General features: G+C 38.4%; 1 protein-coding gene across 1 annotated transcript in view; it reads left to right on the forward strand.

The window, feature by feature from the left end:
• The window catches only part of LMNB1 (lamin B1), a 55,662-nt gene extending 39,309 nt beyond the window's left edge, over nucleotides 1-16,353 (forward strand). The window contains exons 7-11 of the mRNA XM_008579047.1: nucleotides 753-978; nucleotides 2,752-2,856; nucleotides 5,239-5,358; nucleotides 12,837-12,944; nucleotides 15,543-16,353. Coding sequence (XP_008577269.1) covers nucleotides 753-978; nucleotides 2,752-2,856; nucleotides 5,239-5,358; nucleotides 12,837-12,944; nucleotides 15,543-15,584 — 601 coding nt within the window. The 3' untranslated portion in view covers nucleotides 15,585-16,353. The remainder of the gene's footprint in view (nucleotides 1-752; nucleotides 979-2,751; nucleotides 2,857-5,238; nucleotides 5,359-12,836; nucleotides 12,945-15,542) is intronic.
• Nucleotides 16,354-19,854: the final 3,501 nt, after the last annotated feature.

Consider the following 19,854-nt stretch of genomic DNA (forward strand, 5'->3'; position numbering starts at 1 on the left):
GGAAAAAAAAAAAAAAAAAAAAAAAAAAAAAAAACAGTTAAAGCAACTTTAAATATTTTCTCTCTCATTTCTTTTAATACCTAGGTATTAGAGGTAGTAACATCATATGTCTACCTCAACAATGGAGAATGTTGCTCAAGCAGTTTTAGTTTTTATTGTTCTTGTTTGAAATTGCTGGATTGTGTCAGGATGCAGTCTTTCCTTTGAGGTTTTAAATGTTTTGGTAATTTAATATGTCGTAAAATACCAAATTTGCTGAAAGAGACTTTATACTTATACTTCAAATCTGGTTAGTGTATAAATCCTTTTAATTCCTGTTCTCAGAGTTCCAAAGGGAAAGTGGTTTATTTAGGATAAAAACTAATCAATTTTAACATTACAGACATGTGATTGTAAGAAAATACAGATATGAAAAGAGAAAAAAGTACATTAACTATAATTGGTTGTGGTGGGTGGTAGTAGATGGGATGATCTCCCACCCCCCACATATTTTCCAAACTTACTGCGTTGTGGTGACTGTTCCCAGAGAAAACATTCAAATTATTATTTTTTTTTTTTTTAAGAAAATTGATGGTGGGCACCATAACATTAATAAATTTATCTTAGTTAAGCTTTATATTAGCTTTTTAATGTGACAAATTGTCAGTGATGTTTTGCTTTAGTAGTGCATGTGCACAGGATATTAATATCCATTTTTTTAAGGTAAGGGTATTTGTGTTTAATAAACAGAATGTTTTATTTTTCTCATGTAGGTTGAAGCTCTCTCCAAGCCCTTCTTCCCGTGTGACAGTGTCCCGAGCATCCTCAAGTCGCAGTGTGCGGACAACTAGAGGAAAGCGGAAGAGAGTTGATGTGGAAGAATCAGAAGCAAGCAGTAGTGTCAGCATCTCTCATTCTGCCTCAGCCACTGGGAATGTTTGCATTGAAGAGATAGATGTGGATGGAAAATTTATCCGCTTGAAGAACACTTCTGAACAGGTGAAAAAAATAGACACATAGACACATTTTTTTCCAGCAAGTCTTTGCAGATTGCTGGGTTATCTTACAATTGTAGTAACTCCTCAGCTTTTATTTGGGTTTAGTAAGTCTTCATGGAATAAGGGTTTCCCTTCTCCTTTTTATTTAAATTCATGAAATAAAGAAAAAAACTAAAATAGGAGGAAGAAATGGTGCCCTTAGTGATTTAAATATTTTCTTTATTAACCCTTTATAGAGCCAGGGCTTTTTTTTTTTTTTCCCTCCCATACTTGGTTATTTCGTCACAGTGGTCTTCTGAAGAATGAATTATTATTGCTCTCTGTCCTAACCAGATTTGTGGAAGTGTTGGAGTGATTGGGTGAAAATGGTAAATATTCTTTCACTGGTATTAACTTAATGAGAGAGTTAAGAAAGAAGGAAAGATGAGCTCAGACTCAGATATATTAAGGAGTATTTCTCTGTCTAAATGAATGAATGAATGAAGGAATGCTAATTATTTAATTTATATCAAGAATAGTATGAAGTCCTACCTTGAAATAGTTTGTTTAAAAGTGAACATAAAATATTCATAGCAGGGATTTCTGAAGTTCAGAACTGGGGCTGGGGCTTTGAAGGAGTGTGAGAGGATGCTAGAGGAAGGCAGTGTTTGAGAGTGTAGAGGGGGTGCAGTGGGATGGATGTCACTTCCGAAGCACATATTCAGGCTCTGCCAAAAATTGTTGTGAAAATCACTCCTTTTCTCACCAGAGTTCTTAAAACTATCTTGCATGTGCACAAATAAATAACATGAGTGAGCAGAGGAGCACTAGCAGTTCTGATACTAAAGAGAATTGGCTCTAAAGCCTCTTAGTCACAACTTCTTTGAGTTAGAGGTAGATATAAATTAGTGTAGCTAATTGCTTTAATATTCTGCACCTTTCCTCAGTTGTCAGGCAGCTCTGGGCAGCTTTGGGGCTAGAGTTGATGGCTGTCACCTAGGGGTGGCTCACTGCGTCACTGGCCCTTTTTTGAACCCCTTAAAGAGTTAAATGTGGGTAGAAGTTGTGCAGATGCAGAAGAAAAAGGACAGATTTACCTCCTCCTGTTCTAAGTACATATGTCTATATTTTAAAAGCTTCAGGTTGGCTGATTAGCTCAGTTGGTTAAGAGCATGGTGTTGTCAAGGTTAAGAGTTCAGATCCCTCCACTGACCACCGATAGATAGATAGATAGATAGATAGATAGATAGATAGATAGATAGATAGATAGATAGAAAGAATAGTTTAAAAGCTTCAAGTGACATAGTTTAAAAGCTTCAAGTGACCAACTATTAGAGGTTTATAATTGTGATTATGATAGATACATTGTATTCTAAATTTGTTTTTCGTGTGTCTTTGTTGTTTTTTTAAATCTATTTATCTGCACGCTGAAGTTTTTTTTTAAAAATTCAGAACCTACAGGAGAACTCAATACTAGCTAACTAATCTGTGTTGTAAATTCGAAAGACTCACCTGATCTGTCAGTGAATATGAGTATTTAATTTGGTTTTTAAATCCTTTTCTTTCCAGTTTTGTGTTCTTTAAATACCTTACTAATAAACCACAGCATTATCAAAGGGACTGTTTTGCTGAATGACAAAATCATGTTTTCTCTGTGCAGTAGAAAAATATGAATCATGAGAAAACAGCTATGAAGCTGTCTTAATTTAACTGCCTATGTGGATTCATTTATTTGATGATCCCATAATGTTCTATATACTGGAAGTAACTTTGTTTTATTTTGTTCTGTGAATAGGATCAACCAATGGGAGGCTGGGAGATGATCAGAAAAATTGGAGACACATCAGTCAGTTACAAATATACCTCAAGATATGTGCTGAAGGCAGGCCAGACCGTTACAGTAAGAATTTAGTCGTCATTTTATTTAATTTCATTGTCTTAAATAACAGGTAAAATAATTAAGAAATTTTTTTGGCTTAAAGAGAAGCAGTTTAGAAATCGGCATTAAAACATCTTTGACATTATTAAGGGCATTACAGGTGCTATTAAAGATTTCTGAAATTCTGTCTTATTGAGAGCGTTAAAACAATTGACCTTTGAATTCTTTTTATCTTGTCTATTCTAGGAGATATAAATAGCTATCTCTTGACTAATACTTCCAGCCAGTATAATTCAGGAGATACTGCTCAGCATAAAGAACTGTTATGAAGTTAACACTAGCTAGCGTATGCCTAAAACAGCAATCTTCAGCCTTGAACGAGCTTTAGAATCATCTGGGTAGTGTTTTGGTATCCAGGCCCCATCTCGCCCTTAGCTATCTCTGGGGTTGGAGTATGGACCTATATTTTGTACAAAAGTCCTTAGGTGATAGGCATTCTTTTAAAGAATCACTGCTTTGAAACATCATATTTTAGCAAGAGTAATGTGTGGTTTTTGCGTAGTGTGTAACGTTCTAGATTTAGAGAAAGATGGGCTAAGTGGCATCCTGACTTTATTTTGATTTCTAAATGGCTCTTGGTGTGTTCTGAAATACTGCATTTTAAGAGTTACTTAAATATTATTAGCTCACTTTTTAGAGAAGTGAACAAACAAAAGATTCCTTTAGTTTTACATAGTAGACTTAGCAAACAAAATATGTTGACTTTGTTATAGATTTTGAAGAAGTCACTGTTTTTATCCCTGAAGAATGTAATGTAAAGGTGATATCTCCTTTTATGGATTCTTCTTTTTAAAATATTAAACACATTTTTAAACATGTTTACAATTTTATGACTGGCACAAACCTTTATGTTTAAGATCAAAGGCTCAAATTGCAGATTAGGACTTCTCTAAAAAAATGTGTATTCAGAGAGTTTGATGTTACTTTGTGAATATATCAGATGCCAATTCTGTAACTGTGAAAACGAGAACAAATATCCTCACTACATTATCCTTTCTTCTCTTTCGTAATTATTATAGTGAGAGAAAATTGCTCAGCCTCATTATGTGCATAATATGGCAAAAAGAATCTCACATTTTAATTCAGAAGATTTAGATTTGAGTGTGCTCTCTATCTCTGTAAAGTAATGTGGAGCCATTATGCCGATCATCTGCTTTTTCCATTTGGTATACTGCCTCAGGGACTAGATAGATATTTTCTTTAGGTTAGTGGAGAACTCAGTTATCATATAAAATAATGTAATGCTTTTTTTTTTTCTTCTATAGCTAGCATTAAATATTATAAGTAGCTGTTTGGAACACAGTAGTGATAAGTGATCTTTCTGTAAAATTGTGCAAGGCAAAAAGCAAAGATCATTTTAAAACTCTGGAAATAAATGAGAACCTGTGAGAACCTATAAAGTCTTTTATAATGTATACCAGTTTATGTATTGCAAACTTTTTTATTTTCACACAGTCTTTGTAAGAGATCATGGCTGGTGGTATCCCTGCAGCTGAGGACATTGAGGCTCACAGAGGTGTAGCAGTTTGTCCAGGATTCAGACCTAGGTTTTCTGACTGCCAGCTTTTCTCCACTCTGCCCATTCTCTTTTGTCAATAAGTACATTAAAAATATAGCAGAATTTCCATGCTGATGAGAAGGGAAATATAATTATTTTCTTTGTTTGGCCTATTTCAATGGTAATTATAATATTTTCCCTTGGATAGTGGGTGATTTATTCATTTCCAGAATTTCTTTTGGAGCTCAATCTCAGACACTCTGAGGCATTAGCATGCTGTTTCTGGTTGGAGACATACCAGTTTCCATTAAGGGTAATATAGATAGGCTGTTTCCTGCTGTAGGCAGCTGGAGGACACTTGGAGGGGGTCAGAAAAGCTCTAACATGGAAGGATGGCCCACAAAACCCATAATATAATAGAATGTTAAGGCTACTATTCATTGAATGAGCCAGCCCCCATAATGGGTCATCAATTGCTCTTCACAACAATCCCACCTATTATAGGTACTGTTTCTGCCCCATTTTATGAACGATGACAGTAAGATAACTTGCTCAAGGTCAGTTGGTGTGTAGAGGATGTAGGGTAGGATGTGAGTGTAGGTAGCTTCATTTAAGGGCCCTGTATATCCACATCTCCATTTATCAGATGGGGAAGCTGAGGCATCCAGAAGCTCTGTGAGTTCTGGATACACAAGCTAGTTAATGTATGTAGCTGGAACATAGTCTGAAGATGGGACATAGTTCTCAGACTTCTAGAGTCAAGTGTTCAAGTCTCATTATGTTGTTGTCATTGGCATGTGGGAGAGCTGGGTTCTGGGTGTACTGATGTTCTTTCTTTTTTCCAGATTTGGGCTGCAAATGCTGGTGTAACAGCCAGTCCTCCCACTGACCTCATCTGGAAGAACCAGAACTCTTGGGGCACTGGCGAAGATGTGAAAGTTATATTGAAAAATTCTCAGGGAGAGGTATGACCATCTTATCAGTACCACTACAGTGTCACTTCCACCTGCAAGTTCATTATGCAAGTATGATGTCTTTCAAAAATCAGATTGAAATGTGAAGTAATTGATTGCTTAAATCAGACCAAGGCTGCCTAGTAAATCAAACTAAAGCTGTCTTCAAATTTTAGGAATAAATATGAGTATACTCTGATTTAGAGTACTGATTATCAGTTTGGGCAAGTTACTTCACCTCTTTGTCTTAGTTTTTTTAAAAAATGGATATTAATGAGACAATATAAATGAGATAATAATATGAATGAAACCATTCTTGGGAAATGTTTGGAACACTGTGTGGCATGGTACATTTATCTAGTAAGTGCTTATATTATTAATCTTACTAGCTCTCAGAGTGTTCACAAAACCAAGTGTGAAGACTGTGGAGTGTACATCTGTTTGATGTATATGTTTTCAACATGTCAGTCTTAGAATTCTTGTCAGAAAAACTTACCTCTCCCACTGCCGTGTAAAGACCACACACACCCTACCAATATTAGTCTTAGAAATACCACTTCCTAATAAAGCAGCTAAAGCAAACTTTGAAGCTGGTAAAGCATGGCTTCTTCTCTCTCCTTCCCTAGCTAGTCATCTTATTCAGGTGCCATACAAAACATTACTGAGCCTCTGTTTAGAATTTGAGAGTCTCTCCTTCTTTGTTGCTGTTGCCATAAACGTGTTAACAGAGCTTGTATTACGACTTCAGGATGATTTGTGCTTCTTAATTTCCTCTTAGTTCTAATGCTGCTTCTTCATCCCTCTTTGTCTGCCCTGAAAGTTCTAAGTCGGCTTGCAAGGAAGCCATAGCTAATACTTCATGCTGACATTCTTACTGCTTCTTTTCACCCAGCCTCTGGGCTGGCAGGCTGTGCTGTTTCATACTGTACAGCATGACCAGGTGTGCCCTTCAGTCTGACAAATGCTGAAAAGAGATATGTAGGGGAATAGTAGGCTCGTAAACCTGGTAGGGAAGCTGGCCATATTTGTAAGTGCAGGTTATGAATTTATTTGGAAAACCCTGAGCGTCTGCAGTGTGCCAGCCACTTTGTGCTGGGAATATAGCAGGAAAGAAGCCAGACATGGCTTTGGCATCATGGAGCTTACATTCTGGGGAATAAGGGAGCCCGAGAATAAGATTAAGTGACAAGAATATTTCTAATTAATGCAACAGAGAGAAACTGTGGTGTTATAAAGAGTCACCGAGGAGATCTGCTTTAGACAAGGGCGGTAAAGAAAGTCAGCTTCAAGGAGGTGACACCTGAGGATAAACCTGAAAGATGAGAGAGGCAGCCATTGACAGAACAGAAAAAGTATTCCTTGGTAGAGGGACAACAAGTACAAAAGTCCTGAGGCAGAAAGAGTTCTGTTTTGAAGGAAAGGAGGCCAGTATAGCTAACAGCGGACTGAGCGGGGAGAGCAAGTCAGCAGGGGCAGGTTGTGTAGGCTCTGGCGAGAAGTGCAGATCTTATTCTGAGTGCAAATGGGAGGCTGATGGAGTGCTTTTAGGAAGATGAACAAGGTGAAGAAAGAAATTGTGCGGCTGTGTGGATTGTAGGAGGACAAAACAGGCAGAGATAAAGCAACAGAGGAGAGTAACTGAGACTGAGATGCTTCTCTAGGAAGAAGAGAAGTGAACCAGTGGAGATACTTTAGAGCTAGACTTGATAGTATGTTCTCATAAGATTAAATGTGAGGGATGAGAGAGAAACGGGAATTAAGTTAACCCTTAGTTTGTTTGGGCAGCTGGATGTTCCTGGTGCCATTTCCCGAGGAAACTGCAGGAGGAACCACAGGCCTGGTGGGGAGAAGGGCCAGGAAGGAAATCAAGAGACCTCTTCTGGCTGTATTAAGCTTGAGATGCCAGTTAGGTATCCAGGTGTCTAGCAGGCTATTGGAATATTTACTTGAACCCTGGGCTAGAGATGTTTGGGAGTCCTCGTCACATAGGTGGTATTTAAAGTTATGGGACTGGCTGACTAGAAAGAGTTTGTCAAAAGTAGAGAAGAGAAGAGGGTTCAGAATTGAGCCCTAGAAAATGTTGACATTGGAGGTAAGTTAGAGCAAATGAAACTAGACCTGTACTTCCTGCCGTGTGCCAAAATCAACTCAAAATGGATTAAAGACTTAAGTAGAAGACCTGAAACCATAAAACTTAGTACTAAAAGAAAGCATAGGGAAAACACTTCAGGAAGTAGTACTGGGCAAAGACTTTATGAATAAGACCCCAAAAACACAAGCAATAAAAGAAAAAATAAACAAATGGGATTATATCAAACTAAAAACTTTCTGCACAGTAAAGAAAACAATCAACAGAGTGAAATGACAACCTGCAGACTGGGAGAAAATGTTTGCCAACCATACATCTGATAAGGGATTAATATCTGAATATACAAGAAACTCAACTTCATGTTAAAAAAAAACAATCCAACTAAAAAATGGGCAAAGGAGCAGAATAGACATTTTTCAAAGGAAGACATACAAATGGCTGACTGGTACGTGGAAAAATTTTCAGCATCACTCGGCATCAGGGAAATGCAAATCAAAACCACACTGAGATCTCATCTCACCCCAGTTAGACTGGCTATTATCAAAAAGACCGAGAAAACCATGCTGGCGAGGATGTGGGGAAAGGGGAATTCTACACTGTTGGTGGGACTGTAAATTAGCACAGCCATTATTGAAAACAGTGTGGAGGTTTCTCAAACAACTACAGGTAGAACTACCATACAGTCCAGCAATCCCACATCTGGGCATACACCCAAAGGAATGGAAATCATCATGTTGAAGAGATACCTGCACTTCCATGTTTATCACAGCTGTATTTACAATAGCCAAGATATGGAACCAACCTAAATGTCCATCAATGGACAACTGGATAAGGAAAACGTGGTATATATATACCATGGAATACTACTCAGCCATAAAAAAGAATGAAATTCTGCGATTTGCAGCAACAGGGATGAGCTTGGAGAAAATTATGTTAAGTGAAATAAGCCACGCACAAGAAAGAAATACTGCATGTCCTCACTCATATGTGGGAGCTAAGAAAGAAGGAAGGAAGGAAAGAAAAGGAAAGGAGAGGAGAAGGATCATGAGAAGGACCATGATAATATGTTGAACTTTCAGAAGGAGAGAACAGACCTATGGTTACTAGAGGAGGGGGAAAAAGGTGAGGGAAAAATTGGTTAAGGGACACAAAGAATAATTAATTACAATTTGTAATAATGAACATGCTAATAATATTGATTTTATCATCATGTACTGTACACAGTCAACACTGTACCCCCAAAGTCTAATCAATTATGTTTCAATTTTAAAAAATTCTAAAAAAAAACCCAAGTTACAGCAAATAAGGTAGAAGGGTGCAGCCAGTGTGGTGGGAGGAAAACAGTGAGTGTGGTGTCGGGAAAGCCAAGAGAGGAAAGTGTCTCTGAAAGAGGGAGTGGGCAACAGGTCAATTTTTGTCCCCTTAGGGCTTCCTTCTTTACTCCATATGCCAGGGGCAGACCTCTTACCTTACACAGTGCTTGTCAGGTTGTCCTTGCTCACTAGAGGAAGCCCACCGAGGGCACAGGCCTATTCTGTTCAATCCTGCCATGGCGCCTGGCACATCACAGGCATTCAGTAGGTGTTTTAAAATGACACATGGACCTTCACTTAAGTCAGAGAAATAAAGTAATTAATTAACAGCATTTATTGTGGGAGTCTGAGGTGTTTGCATAAAAAGTCCTGTTCCTGACAGTATTCCCATCCGTCCCTCACTGTAAACAAGTGGGGTGTGGACCGCTGTCTGTAAGGAATTCATTGTCTGCTGAATAAGGAGTGCCCTTGATCTCAGACTAAGAATGAAACAGCATCTGATTTTTTTCACTGTAGACCTCACTAAGTTGTGAGAGATTTTGGGGTAAATCTGGGGAATTCACCTCCAAATACCTGCTGAGTTTCAGGGTTGGGGTTGTTTACACACGTGCCTTCAATAATTCACAAACTTCTGGGTGCTGGATCTTCCTCCTGCTCTTTGTGCCAGAGCCCTTGCTCACTCCCTGCCTTCAGTGCTTTGGAACCCTACTCAGGTGTTGTAGGTGTTGCCACCCAACTGCTGGAATTAACTGCAGCTCCTGTGCTAGTATTTCCCCCTGACGTCTGAAACTGGCAGAATACATGTCTCTTTCAGAACACTGTTAGGAGTGTTGATTTTCTCAGATTGAAAAGTATTGTTATAAGGGGAGTATGGAAGATTAAACCGGCTTGTGTGAGCCATGGAATCTAGTCACCATCTATACCATTTTTTCCACTGTGAAAATGTGTCCCAAGTTAGAAACACTCTTACAGGAGGATATTCGGAATGCGGCAGCAGGCTTAAAAGCCCACAAAATAGATGTCTTGAGGCAGCTTTAATGATGACGTTTCAATAAAGATAACTGAAGCTTAGGCTTCCCTTCATAATTCCAATGCTGAATAGATTATTTGGTTAGTTTTTCCATTCTCTACTGCCTTCTGCTTGCTAGGCTCTGTTTTAAGTGGCTTCTGTCAGAAATGAGGACAGAAAGTATTATGAATACAGTTCTCATTTCTGTGATCATTAGACAATACTTTTTGGCATTTATTTAACTCTGTAAGACCATATTTATTTATTAATACTTATTATAATATAATATGGTCTGGTAGGTACCAGACCACATTAGCAACAGTCTATAACTACCACCTTTCTGTAAGATTGTAGGTAATTGGCTTAATTTGGTTTAAAGTTTTGTGTATTTTTTCTTCTTGCTGGGACATTGGAAAGGTAAAAGTCCAATTAAACTGGCTTAAAAATAATGGAAATTTTGAGGGCTCACGTAATCAAAAATTTAGAGATAGTAGACTTGATCCAGTGATCACACAGTGTCCCCAGGATCTGTCTGTTGTCTCTCTTTCCTGGGTTGCCTCCCATGTAGGTGCAGGATAGCTGCCGGCTGCCCCAGAGGTACATTATTTCTATTCACTTTTTGTGGAAAATGGCATCTTCCCCTGTGAGGTCCCATCCTGGGCTTCGTTCTTACTGTACCAACTTGAGTCACAGGCCCGCTTCTAAACCAGTTCCTGGAGTCAAGAGGATGGAGTTAGAGCTTGAGCCTTCTTTCCCCTTCTCTGCAGCTAGATTGCGCTTGGCTCCTTGTACTGTGCGGTGTGCTCCATGGGGGGATGGGAACCCAGGTGAGACTGGGGGGTCTTACTCAGACATGAGGAAGGGGTGCTCAGTGATTAAAAATAGCAAATGTCACCATTGTGAAATAAGATGATTTTCTATGAGGGAAATAAAAAATAAAGTAGTCCCTTCATACCTTCCAGAATACAGACATAACAACCTTTTGTGTATGTAGATGATTCCTTACATATATAGAGATGTAATATATATATAAACAATCAACTGTCAACAAAAAATTACCCTGATTTGTAGTATTTGCTGATTTCTGTGGTGTAAATAATCCCATCCTGGCTGTTTCAGGCTTTCAACATGGTGTGACTGCACACAGGCTTGTGACGAGATGAGCACTGTCAGTGGGTGCCAGCTGGCTTTGGTGCACTACTGAATAATTAGTGTACTTTTACGTGCCCAAGGCTTTGAGCAGGGGCAGACCAACAATAATACGTTTTCACAGAGAGAGTAAAACCTGTCATGTAGGACCACTTACGTAGCTTTTTAGGGTACTTGATTAGGGTTGTGTACCTTGCTGAGAGAAAGTTTTTGGGTAAAAACGTTTATCTATTAGCATCTTGACTAATAATTTCCTGGGTCTAAACTCTCAACAACTTTTTGGTTCTCAGTTCTTATTTGTTATTTTTCTATCTAGATTTTTAGACATTAGCTCATTCATTTTTCATACCGGCTTTCTACACTAGATTAATTGGTTTTTAAATGTTTTCAAATGAAAAGTGCTTAACAACAGGATCACGTTAAAAGTAGTTATGCTGAAGTAATTCATAATTAATGAAGTTGGGCAAGTTGCTGTTTTCTAACCTCATTGAGGCTAATAGTCTTATGTTACATCACAAGCTTTAAGAGCCAGTGTTTGTGCATGGGATGTATACATTACCACGAGCTGCTAGAAGCTGAAATGTGAGAATTCTGTAATAGATGATTTTCTTTGTCTTCTTTCCCCATTTTAAGATGAGTTGAGGAAAGCTTGGATACTCTCAAAGCTTTTTGAGAATCTTTTTTTCTGTTTTATATGCTGCCATCTTCTAGTCGATATCTTGGTTCAACTATAATTGATATAAGGAATCACAGGCTTTTTTATTATTACTTATTTGGTTAAAACAGACTGATATTTGTGAAATAGTTATTGTGTTTGTAAAGAGAAACTGATTTCACAGAATTGAAGTTTCTGGCTAATTGAGAGATCCCAAATGGCCCATCTTCCTTGGTCCTGCAACAGTAATTTAAAAGCCCAACAAGGTACTATTCTGCCACCTTACGTCATTTACAAAATATTTCCTTGGACATGTTTCAAATTGAAGTCTCATTTCTACAACACTAGTTTTTGATTTTCTTTCTCTGCCGTTTTAAACTAGCTGGTCTGTGTTAAATTTCACATAAGCTTTTTACTGAAGTAATTTTACTGTTTTCCTTTGTGGGGTTATCTTTCTTGAGTCACCTTAGGACAGGGTACAGAATAAAATTAGATGCTCTGCTGCACTCTCTAGGATGCACTCATTTACTCGCTGCCTGATCATTAGGTTAGCCTTGTGCTTAAGCAAAAACAGTGCTGCATTCATGCCAAGTCAGCATTCTCCACAGGGAGGTAATCTGTATTTGAGCCTTTGGTAGAAAATGGAAATAGTTACTTTCTGTTGTATCTCTAGTAAATGATAGGAGATCTATTCCTGTACAGAATACATTGGTACCTCACTAGTATGCTATTAGCAAAAAGCGCTCATCTGTCTTTATTCCATTTCATTCAGGAGGAAACAGTTGCAGAAAGAATGAAAGGAGCTTGTCCTTTTCATCTCTCTCATCAGGTGGTCCTGTTGCCACTGTGGTTTCTGAGATCACAACAGTCAGCCTCCAGCTTCGTTTTATTCAGTATTTATTTAGCACCTTTTCTTTTCTAGGAGCTAAGATCTTTAAGCCGAATTCATGTTGAGTTTTATAAAGAATTTAGTGTGCCAAATCATTTGCAGAATTCTTAGTAACAGAATGTGATAAAAAGCAGTAGAAAATTCTCAGCAGGTATTTCAAATTGGATACTAGTGTAGCGTCCCTGCAAGCAGTGTTAAGGTCTAAGAACTGCTCCTAATTATGCAAAAATTCCAATTCAGTAGTTACAGCTACCAATGTAATGACTTTTAAAGAAAATAATAATAGTAAACAGGAATGCAATTTCTTAAACTAAGAAAAGGTCCCTCTCCCTGCAACCTTTGTGATTTTAAGTTTTTTAACTTAAAAATTAAACTCTTGTTTTTAGGAGGTTGCTCAAAGAAGTACAGTCTTTAAAACAACCATACCTGAAGAGGAAGAGGAGGAGGAAGCATCAGCTGAAGTGGCTGTTGAGGAAGAACTTTTCCACCAGCAGGTATTACTTTACTTTAATATGTTTGTTTAATTTTTTTTTAACAGAATTACATGAAAACCAGTAGTGTGGGCTCCCCCTCCCCGCCATTACTTGATAAACCAGAGCAGTTATCTGCCAAGTGGGCTTTGTACTTCCTAAAAGGATATTCAAGGTAGTACATTAGGGTACTGGGGGAAAAAGTTAGCACTCTGGCCCCCTTCTTCCCCCCATTCTATCAATTTTCAGGTTTGTCTTTTGTTTCCTAATGTACATAATATGGTAGGACAAGTATGTCACTTATAAATAAATATGTGTGGATTGGATTGCATGCTTCAAAACTTAGTTACTATAGGATTCTGTGATTGAAAAGTTTAGATCACTAAATTAGAGCAGACATCTGCATATAAGCTAAAACAAAAACAAACCAAAAAACCCCACAAAGTAATGTTCAACTTCAGTGTGAAACAAAATTCTTGCTATATTAAGTTTCTAATCATTATGTAATTGCAAGATAGATTTTATCTGACGCTTGGGCTTTTGAGAGCCCTTGAAATAAACTCCAAGTTTGGTTTTAATTATATTTAAATTGGAATTGTTAGTAACTACTAAGCCTTCAGTTTATATTCCGAAGTTGTTTGAATCAGATCACTCATCGGAGTTGCTACCCTTATCCTGATAAGACTTCGTCTCCATTTCTCCAGATTAGTAATCTTAAATTTGCTTTGCTTCATTAGCCATAGTCCTACTCTGAATAAACATTCTCTTATATGTTTAGCCCCTCCACTTGAATTGGGCTATTTAAGGTAGAATGAATTTTTAACCTGGTTGCCTTCTCATGCATTTTGTAGTAATATTTGAGAATAGATACTTTATACTCGGCTTTAACAAGAAATAAGTAAGCACTCGTGCTTATTCATTTCCTGTCCTTAATGGGAAGCATCATAATGACTAGATGTAAAATAACAATATAAGAGATATCTCAAGGTGCCAGACAGGAGGCTCAGAGCATGGGTTGTAGCAGGTCAGATGCTGGAGAAGGCTCTCTGGGCCACCAGAGCAGCTGAGAAGAACTCTGGGAGATGATGCTTGTCCAGTACTGTGAAGGATGGGAAATTCTTCAGGTATTAGAGAGAAGGCAGATAATGGTGTTCTGAGGGTGTTTGAATTCCCTGTTGCAGACCACCCCAAATGTAGCAGCTTAAAACAATGCTTGCTTACTTGTCATGATTCTGTGGTTTGACTTTACTCAGCTGAGTAGTTTTTCTCCCCCACTTGGTGGAGACTGAAGTCAGTCATGCAGTTGCATTCATTTGGGAGCTTGGCTGGTGTTGGAATATCCTGTGGGTCTCTTTCTGTGTAGCTTCTCATGATTCAGTAGTTTAGCCCAAGCTTCTTTACAGCATAGCAGCTGGCTAAGAGGGTGAAAGTGGAGAGCACCAAATCTCTTAAAAGCTAGGCCCAGAATGAGCACGGTGCCCCTTCGTACTGTGTTCTCTTAGTCAAAGTTGTAACTCCAGCTCAGATTGAAGATGAGAATCAATAGTCTCCATCACTTGATGGGAGGAGTGGCAAAGAATTTATGGTGATGTTTAATTCACTACAGGGGATGTGTCACGACTTAAGCACCAAACATATCTGTCCGCCTAGTTGTATTGTATCGTTTATGTCAGAGATAAATGAAATTCAAAGATTGGTGTTAAACTTGACATAGTCTGGAATGCCTAGGCATGTACCTTCTGCACAGTTTGGGGCAAAGGAGAAACTGAAATCCACATTTTAGAATATCACTGGGCAAGCTAAATCAGAGGGATTGACTCTAGAAGGAGATTACAGAGACACTGAAGAAGTATATAAATGGATTTTCATCAAGCATTAGTGACTAAACTTAAGGATGAGAGAAGAAAAAAGTCAAAGATGTAGAGTATTTTTTAGCTTTTGTTATCATAGAAGATAGTATCAGCATTCACAAGAGGGAAGATGAAAGGGCAAAACAGCTATTTTGACTTCACATTTGAGGATGAGTCCAATGTAAATGAGTCAGGATGTGGAAGTTTAGGATCCAGGAAGCTGTATTGTCTGATGTGGTTGTTCAAAACGGAGTCTCCTGATCCCTTGTTTCCTAAGTTATCAAAGGAGGTTATTGAGCAGTGGTTTTCAACTTCAGCTGCATATTAGAATTACTTTAAAGTTATATATAGATACTCTTCTCTAGTTAAAGGAGGAATTCTCATTTAATTGATCTAGGGACCTAGATCAGAACTTCTTTTTCAGATCCTCAGGATCTGAATGTGTAGCCAGAGTTGAGAGTCACTGTTCTGGAATTTGTTGGAATATTCTAGGGAAGAAGTCTATAAGAGAAGGCTAAAATGAGGACAGGCTGATTAGCTCATCTGGTTAGAGCGTGGTGAACACCAAGGTCAAGGGTTTGGATTCCTGTACCAGCCAGCAGCCAAAAAAAGGGGGTTGGGGGGGGACAAATAAGTGAGAAATGATAAGGGCGCATTTGAAATTATATAATATGGATTTGTAGTATCCCTGTAGTTAAATGATTTTGTCTTATTTTAGAATACTGTGATCTGTTTTCTTAGCACTAATTTTTCCTTCTGTTTTCCTAATCAGGCAGTACCAAGAGCATCGAATAGAAGCTGTGCAATTATGTGAACTTCTCAAGTCAACTGTCTTCCTCAAAATAAAGGAGCATGGTAATCCTTACCTATATACAGTGCAGAGCCTTCTCAGAAGCACAGAATATTTTTGTATTTCCTTTATGTGAATTTTTAAGCTGCGAATCTGATGGCCTTAATTTCTTTTTTGACACTGAAAGTTTTGTAAAAGAAATCATATCCATACACTTTGTGGCAAGATGTGAATTATTGACACTGAACTGTGTACTATTTGGAAAGGGTCCCTCAAATTTTTTGACAATTTTTTGTATGTATGTGTGTTTTGTTTTTTTTTTTAAAGTTCTTACGAGGAGGGGAGGGTAAATAAACCACTGTTGTGTCTGTCTCAGTGTAATTTGAAGATTGCTCCATCTAGATTAGCAATCTGCTCTTGATTATTCTCTGCTATATATAAAACGGTGCTGTGAGGGAGGGGGAAAGCATTTTTCAATATATCAAACTTTTGTACTGAATTTTTTTGTAATAAGCAATCAAGGTTACAATTTTTTTTTAAATAGAAAAGAGAAATTTTGTAAGAAGGCAATATTAACCTAATCATCATGTAAGCACTCTGGATGAAGGATTCCACAAAACTTTGTTTTATGGTTACTACTTTTCTTAGATTCTTATTTCATGAGGGGAATGGGGGGGGAGCGGGAGGAGGGAAGGGTTTCTCTATTAAAATGCATTAGTTGTGTTTTTAAAGATAGTGTAACTTGCTTAAATTTCTTATGTAACATTAACAAATAAAAAGTTTTTAATATTAATCTACTGTCCTTTCTAACTTTAAACAGATTTTGAGTGTAGAAAAGTGTTGTTTCAGTTTTACTTTGGTTAAAAAAAATTTGAGGGGCTGGCCAATTAGCTTAGTTGGTTAGAGCATGGTGCTGATAACACCAAGGTCAGGGGGTTTGATCCCTGCACCCACCAGTGGCCCCCACCCCATTCAAATTTGGCTTGTTTAAACTAAAGTTTTCTGCCAGTCTTTGACAATTGAGGAAGGTAAACACAGAAATAAGCTATTTTGGTGTCTACCCCTTTTTCAGTACTCAATTATCAATAAGAACAGTAATAATAATAATAGCTAATATTTTTGAGCCAGATATGCTCAATGTCTTATTACATTTTTAGCTTATCAACGAGAAGGCCTTTAAAATCCTTTTAGGAAAACCAAATAGGGATAGTGGGAGAAGATGCTGAAGAAGACATTTCTATTAAAGGAAAAACTGGAGAGAATGTTTTAAAATCTAGCTATGCTGTGTTTTAAAATGGGGAGGGGAAAGAAGTTGATTTAAAGCCACCTTTTAGAGGAGTAATGTATAAATGATATGAAATATAACTGTGCTTTGTGGGCTAGCATTATTGTGAATAGGGATAATGAGGGTGTCATTTGTTGTGGATTTTGGGAGGTTTTAAAATGGGGAGGGGAAAGAAGTTGATTTAAAGCCACCTTTTAGAGGAGTAATGTATAAATGATATGAAATATAACTGTGCTGTGTGGGCTAGCATTATTGTGAATAGGGATAATGAGGGTGTCATTTGTTGTGGATTTTGGGAGTTTTCGTCTTAAACGATTGCTTTAGCCAAGTGAGTTTGTCTTGTAGGAAGTAGAATATCTGAACCCTCCCTGGAATGAACAGATGATAATATTTCAGAAGTTATCCCAGACTCTGTTTGCTTTTCTCTTAAAATATTCTTGCAGTAAGCTGTGCAAACACTACCAGCTTTCACTTGAAAATAACTCACAAAGCCTCAGAATTACTGTGCTCCACAGATTTACAGCATACTCTGGTGCCATCACAGACACAAGATAAATGCTGGGTTAGAAATTCTGTCTGGTGAAGCAGATAAAATGATAACTTCTCAATACAGATTTATTTTCAGAATGAGAAAGGCAATATGGTATATAGCCAGACTTGGTTGTGAAACATTCTGCCACAAGATGGGGTTCTTGTCATCAAAATACAGTCTAGGTGCTTTATTACTGGATAAATTAGGTTAGAAAAATCAACACACTAATTTCTTAGACATTAAGAAAAATTGGCAGTTGTAATACAGTAGAATAGTATATACTGTGGAGAAATTAGAGTAAAAATCCACAATTCAATAAAAATAGTTTGGTGTCCCTTCCTATCCCCAATTCCTAGATCCTAAGGCTTATATTTCAAATTTTGAGGTTTTTGTGGTACCTAGACATTTCTCGTTCTTTCTTTTAAGCTCGGTTCTATATTAAAACAAAAATTTAGTTCTATTTCATCAGTGTTACAGTGGAAGGGATGGGGCTGTCAGTTTTATCCACCATCATACTTATGTGTGTGTCTGTGTCTGTGTGTGTATGTATTTTTAAGAAATATGATTATCCTAATCATTATGTAATTGTTCCTCTTGGTTTCAATCTCTAACCCACGATCTTTTTTTTTTTTTTTGGTGGCTGGCCAGTATGGGATCCAAATCTTTTTTTTTTTTTTCCCCTTTTTTGTCTCTTTTCGTGACCGGCAACGGATCACAACCCTCAGTGTCGCGCCCGTACTGGACCGGGACCGGCAATGGGATTGCAACCCTTGGTGTTGCGCCCGCACCTCGCTCAGCCAGTGAGCGGCCGGTCTGTATGTGGGATCCAAACCTTCAGCGGGAGCGCCGCTGCGCTTCCCAAGCGGAGCACTGTAGCAGTGCGCCACCGGGCCAGCCTAGGGATCCAAACCTTGACCTTTATGTTACAAGGTAGTGTTCTGACCAACTGAGCTAACTGGCTAGCCCCCCCACCATCCTTTTTATCTATCTTAAATTACAAAGAAATTTATCTGAAGGCCTCTTTCTGCCAAAACTCATGCTAAAATGAGAGAAATTGAAAAAAATCTTCAAATAATCCATACCTTCTGGATCATTGGCTTCTAAGCAAAATGGAGATTTATTTTATTTTTTTTAGTTCTATTGCATGAAGTAGCAGCATGGATACAAATTTTAGGGGGTGCCGCCAGAGGGGACTGTTTGCTAGGGTCTAACTTTTGAGTCCCTGAAACAAGGCTGTGGTATCTACCTATGGTATTTACATGGCAAAACCCAGAGTTCTGAAATTGAGACTGACTGTCCTCTGCCTGCCAAAAAAAAAAAAAAAATCAGGACCCTTCCAGACCTCTTCATCTGGCTGTTTATTTGTATCCTTTAAAATATACTTTGTAATAAACTGGTAAACGTGAGTGTTTCCCTGAGTTCTCTCAGCCGCTGTAGCAAATTAATTGAACTCAACGATGGGATTGTTGGAACCTCAATTTATAGCTAGTCAGTCAGAAGTGCCAGAGGCCTGGACTTGTGACTGTCATCTGAATTGGCAGGGACAGTTTTGGGGACTGAGCCCTAAACCTGTTGAATCTTACCCTGCCTCCAGGTATGTAGTGTTGGAATTGAATTGGAGGGCACCCAGTTGGTGTCCACAGGGGAACTGCTTGATTGCTTGGCTGGTGGGGGAAATCTCCACACATCTGGTAACGAAATCTTCAGTGTTGATTGTGGTGTGAGAGCAGAGGAAATAGAATTTGTGCTTTTTTCTCAAGTCCTGAGTCCTGTGACTTAAGTTTAGTCACAAGTGCTAGTTAAAGTGTCTGCTGTGACCAGAGGGACACAGACATATTGTGCTTGCTGTGTATGTTTCACCTCTGGCGGTGAACTGGCTTTCTAGCATAGTGGCTGAGGGTGATCTTCAGATGACTTGTTCACCATCTTGTTTCCCAAACTGAGTCCCAGGTCACTTGTTTCCCTTCTTGTTTTCTCTCCATTCTCCACATTTGAGCCAAGGAGCCTCCCAGCTAACAAGCATTACATTTTTACTTAGATGCTGGCAGTTCCAAAGTCTCTTCCAAAGGCCAGGGTCATGACCCAGCCTTCCTCTTTGCTGGCAGTTTCCCACTCCTTTGTTATGGTGCTTCTCTCTTTCAGGAGCCAAAATTTCCCTATGAGCCATTTTCCCAGTTACCCAATCAGACCATTTTTCTTTTTAAGTTTTTGTCCTGCTAAGAGAAGAATTGTTAGGAAACCCCAAAACAAAAAAAAAACCCCAAAAAGCCAAGAGCTAGACACATTACTTCTGCATCATAAAAGAAATAGTGGGCCTGGACTCCCCTCCCAGAGATGCTGCCATGGGTCACCAGGAAAAGTAGTGCTTATGATTACAGTCCTTCTGGGAGGGGTTCTGTGGAGAAAGAAGGGTTTGGGTGCCTCAGGATGAGCTCATTCCAGAAATCCTGAGGGGGGTCTGAAGCAGGGCACTTAGT

This window comes from Galeopterus variegatus, unplaced genomic scaffold, assembly GCF_000696425.1.
Source record: "Galeopterus variegatus unplaced genomic scaffold, G_variegatus-3.0.2 Scaffold1800, whole genome shotgun sequence".
In the NCBI taxonomy this organism is placed as follows: domain Eukaryota; kingdom Metazoa; phylum Chordata; class Mammalia; order Dermoptera; family Cynocephalidae; genus Galeopterus; species Galeopterus variegatus.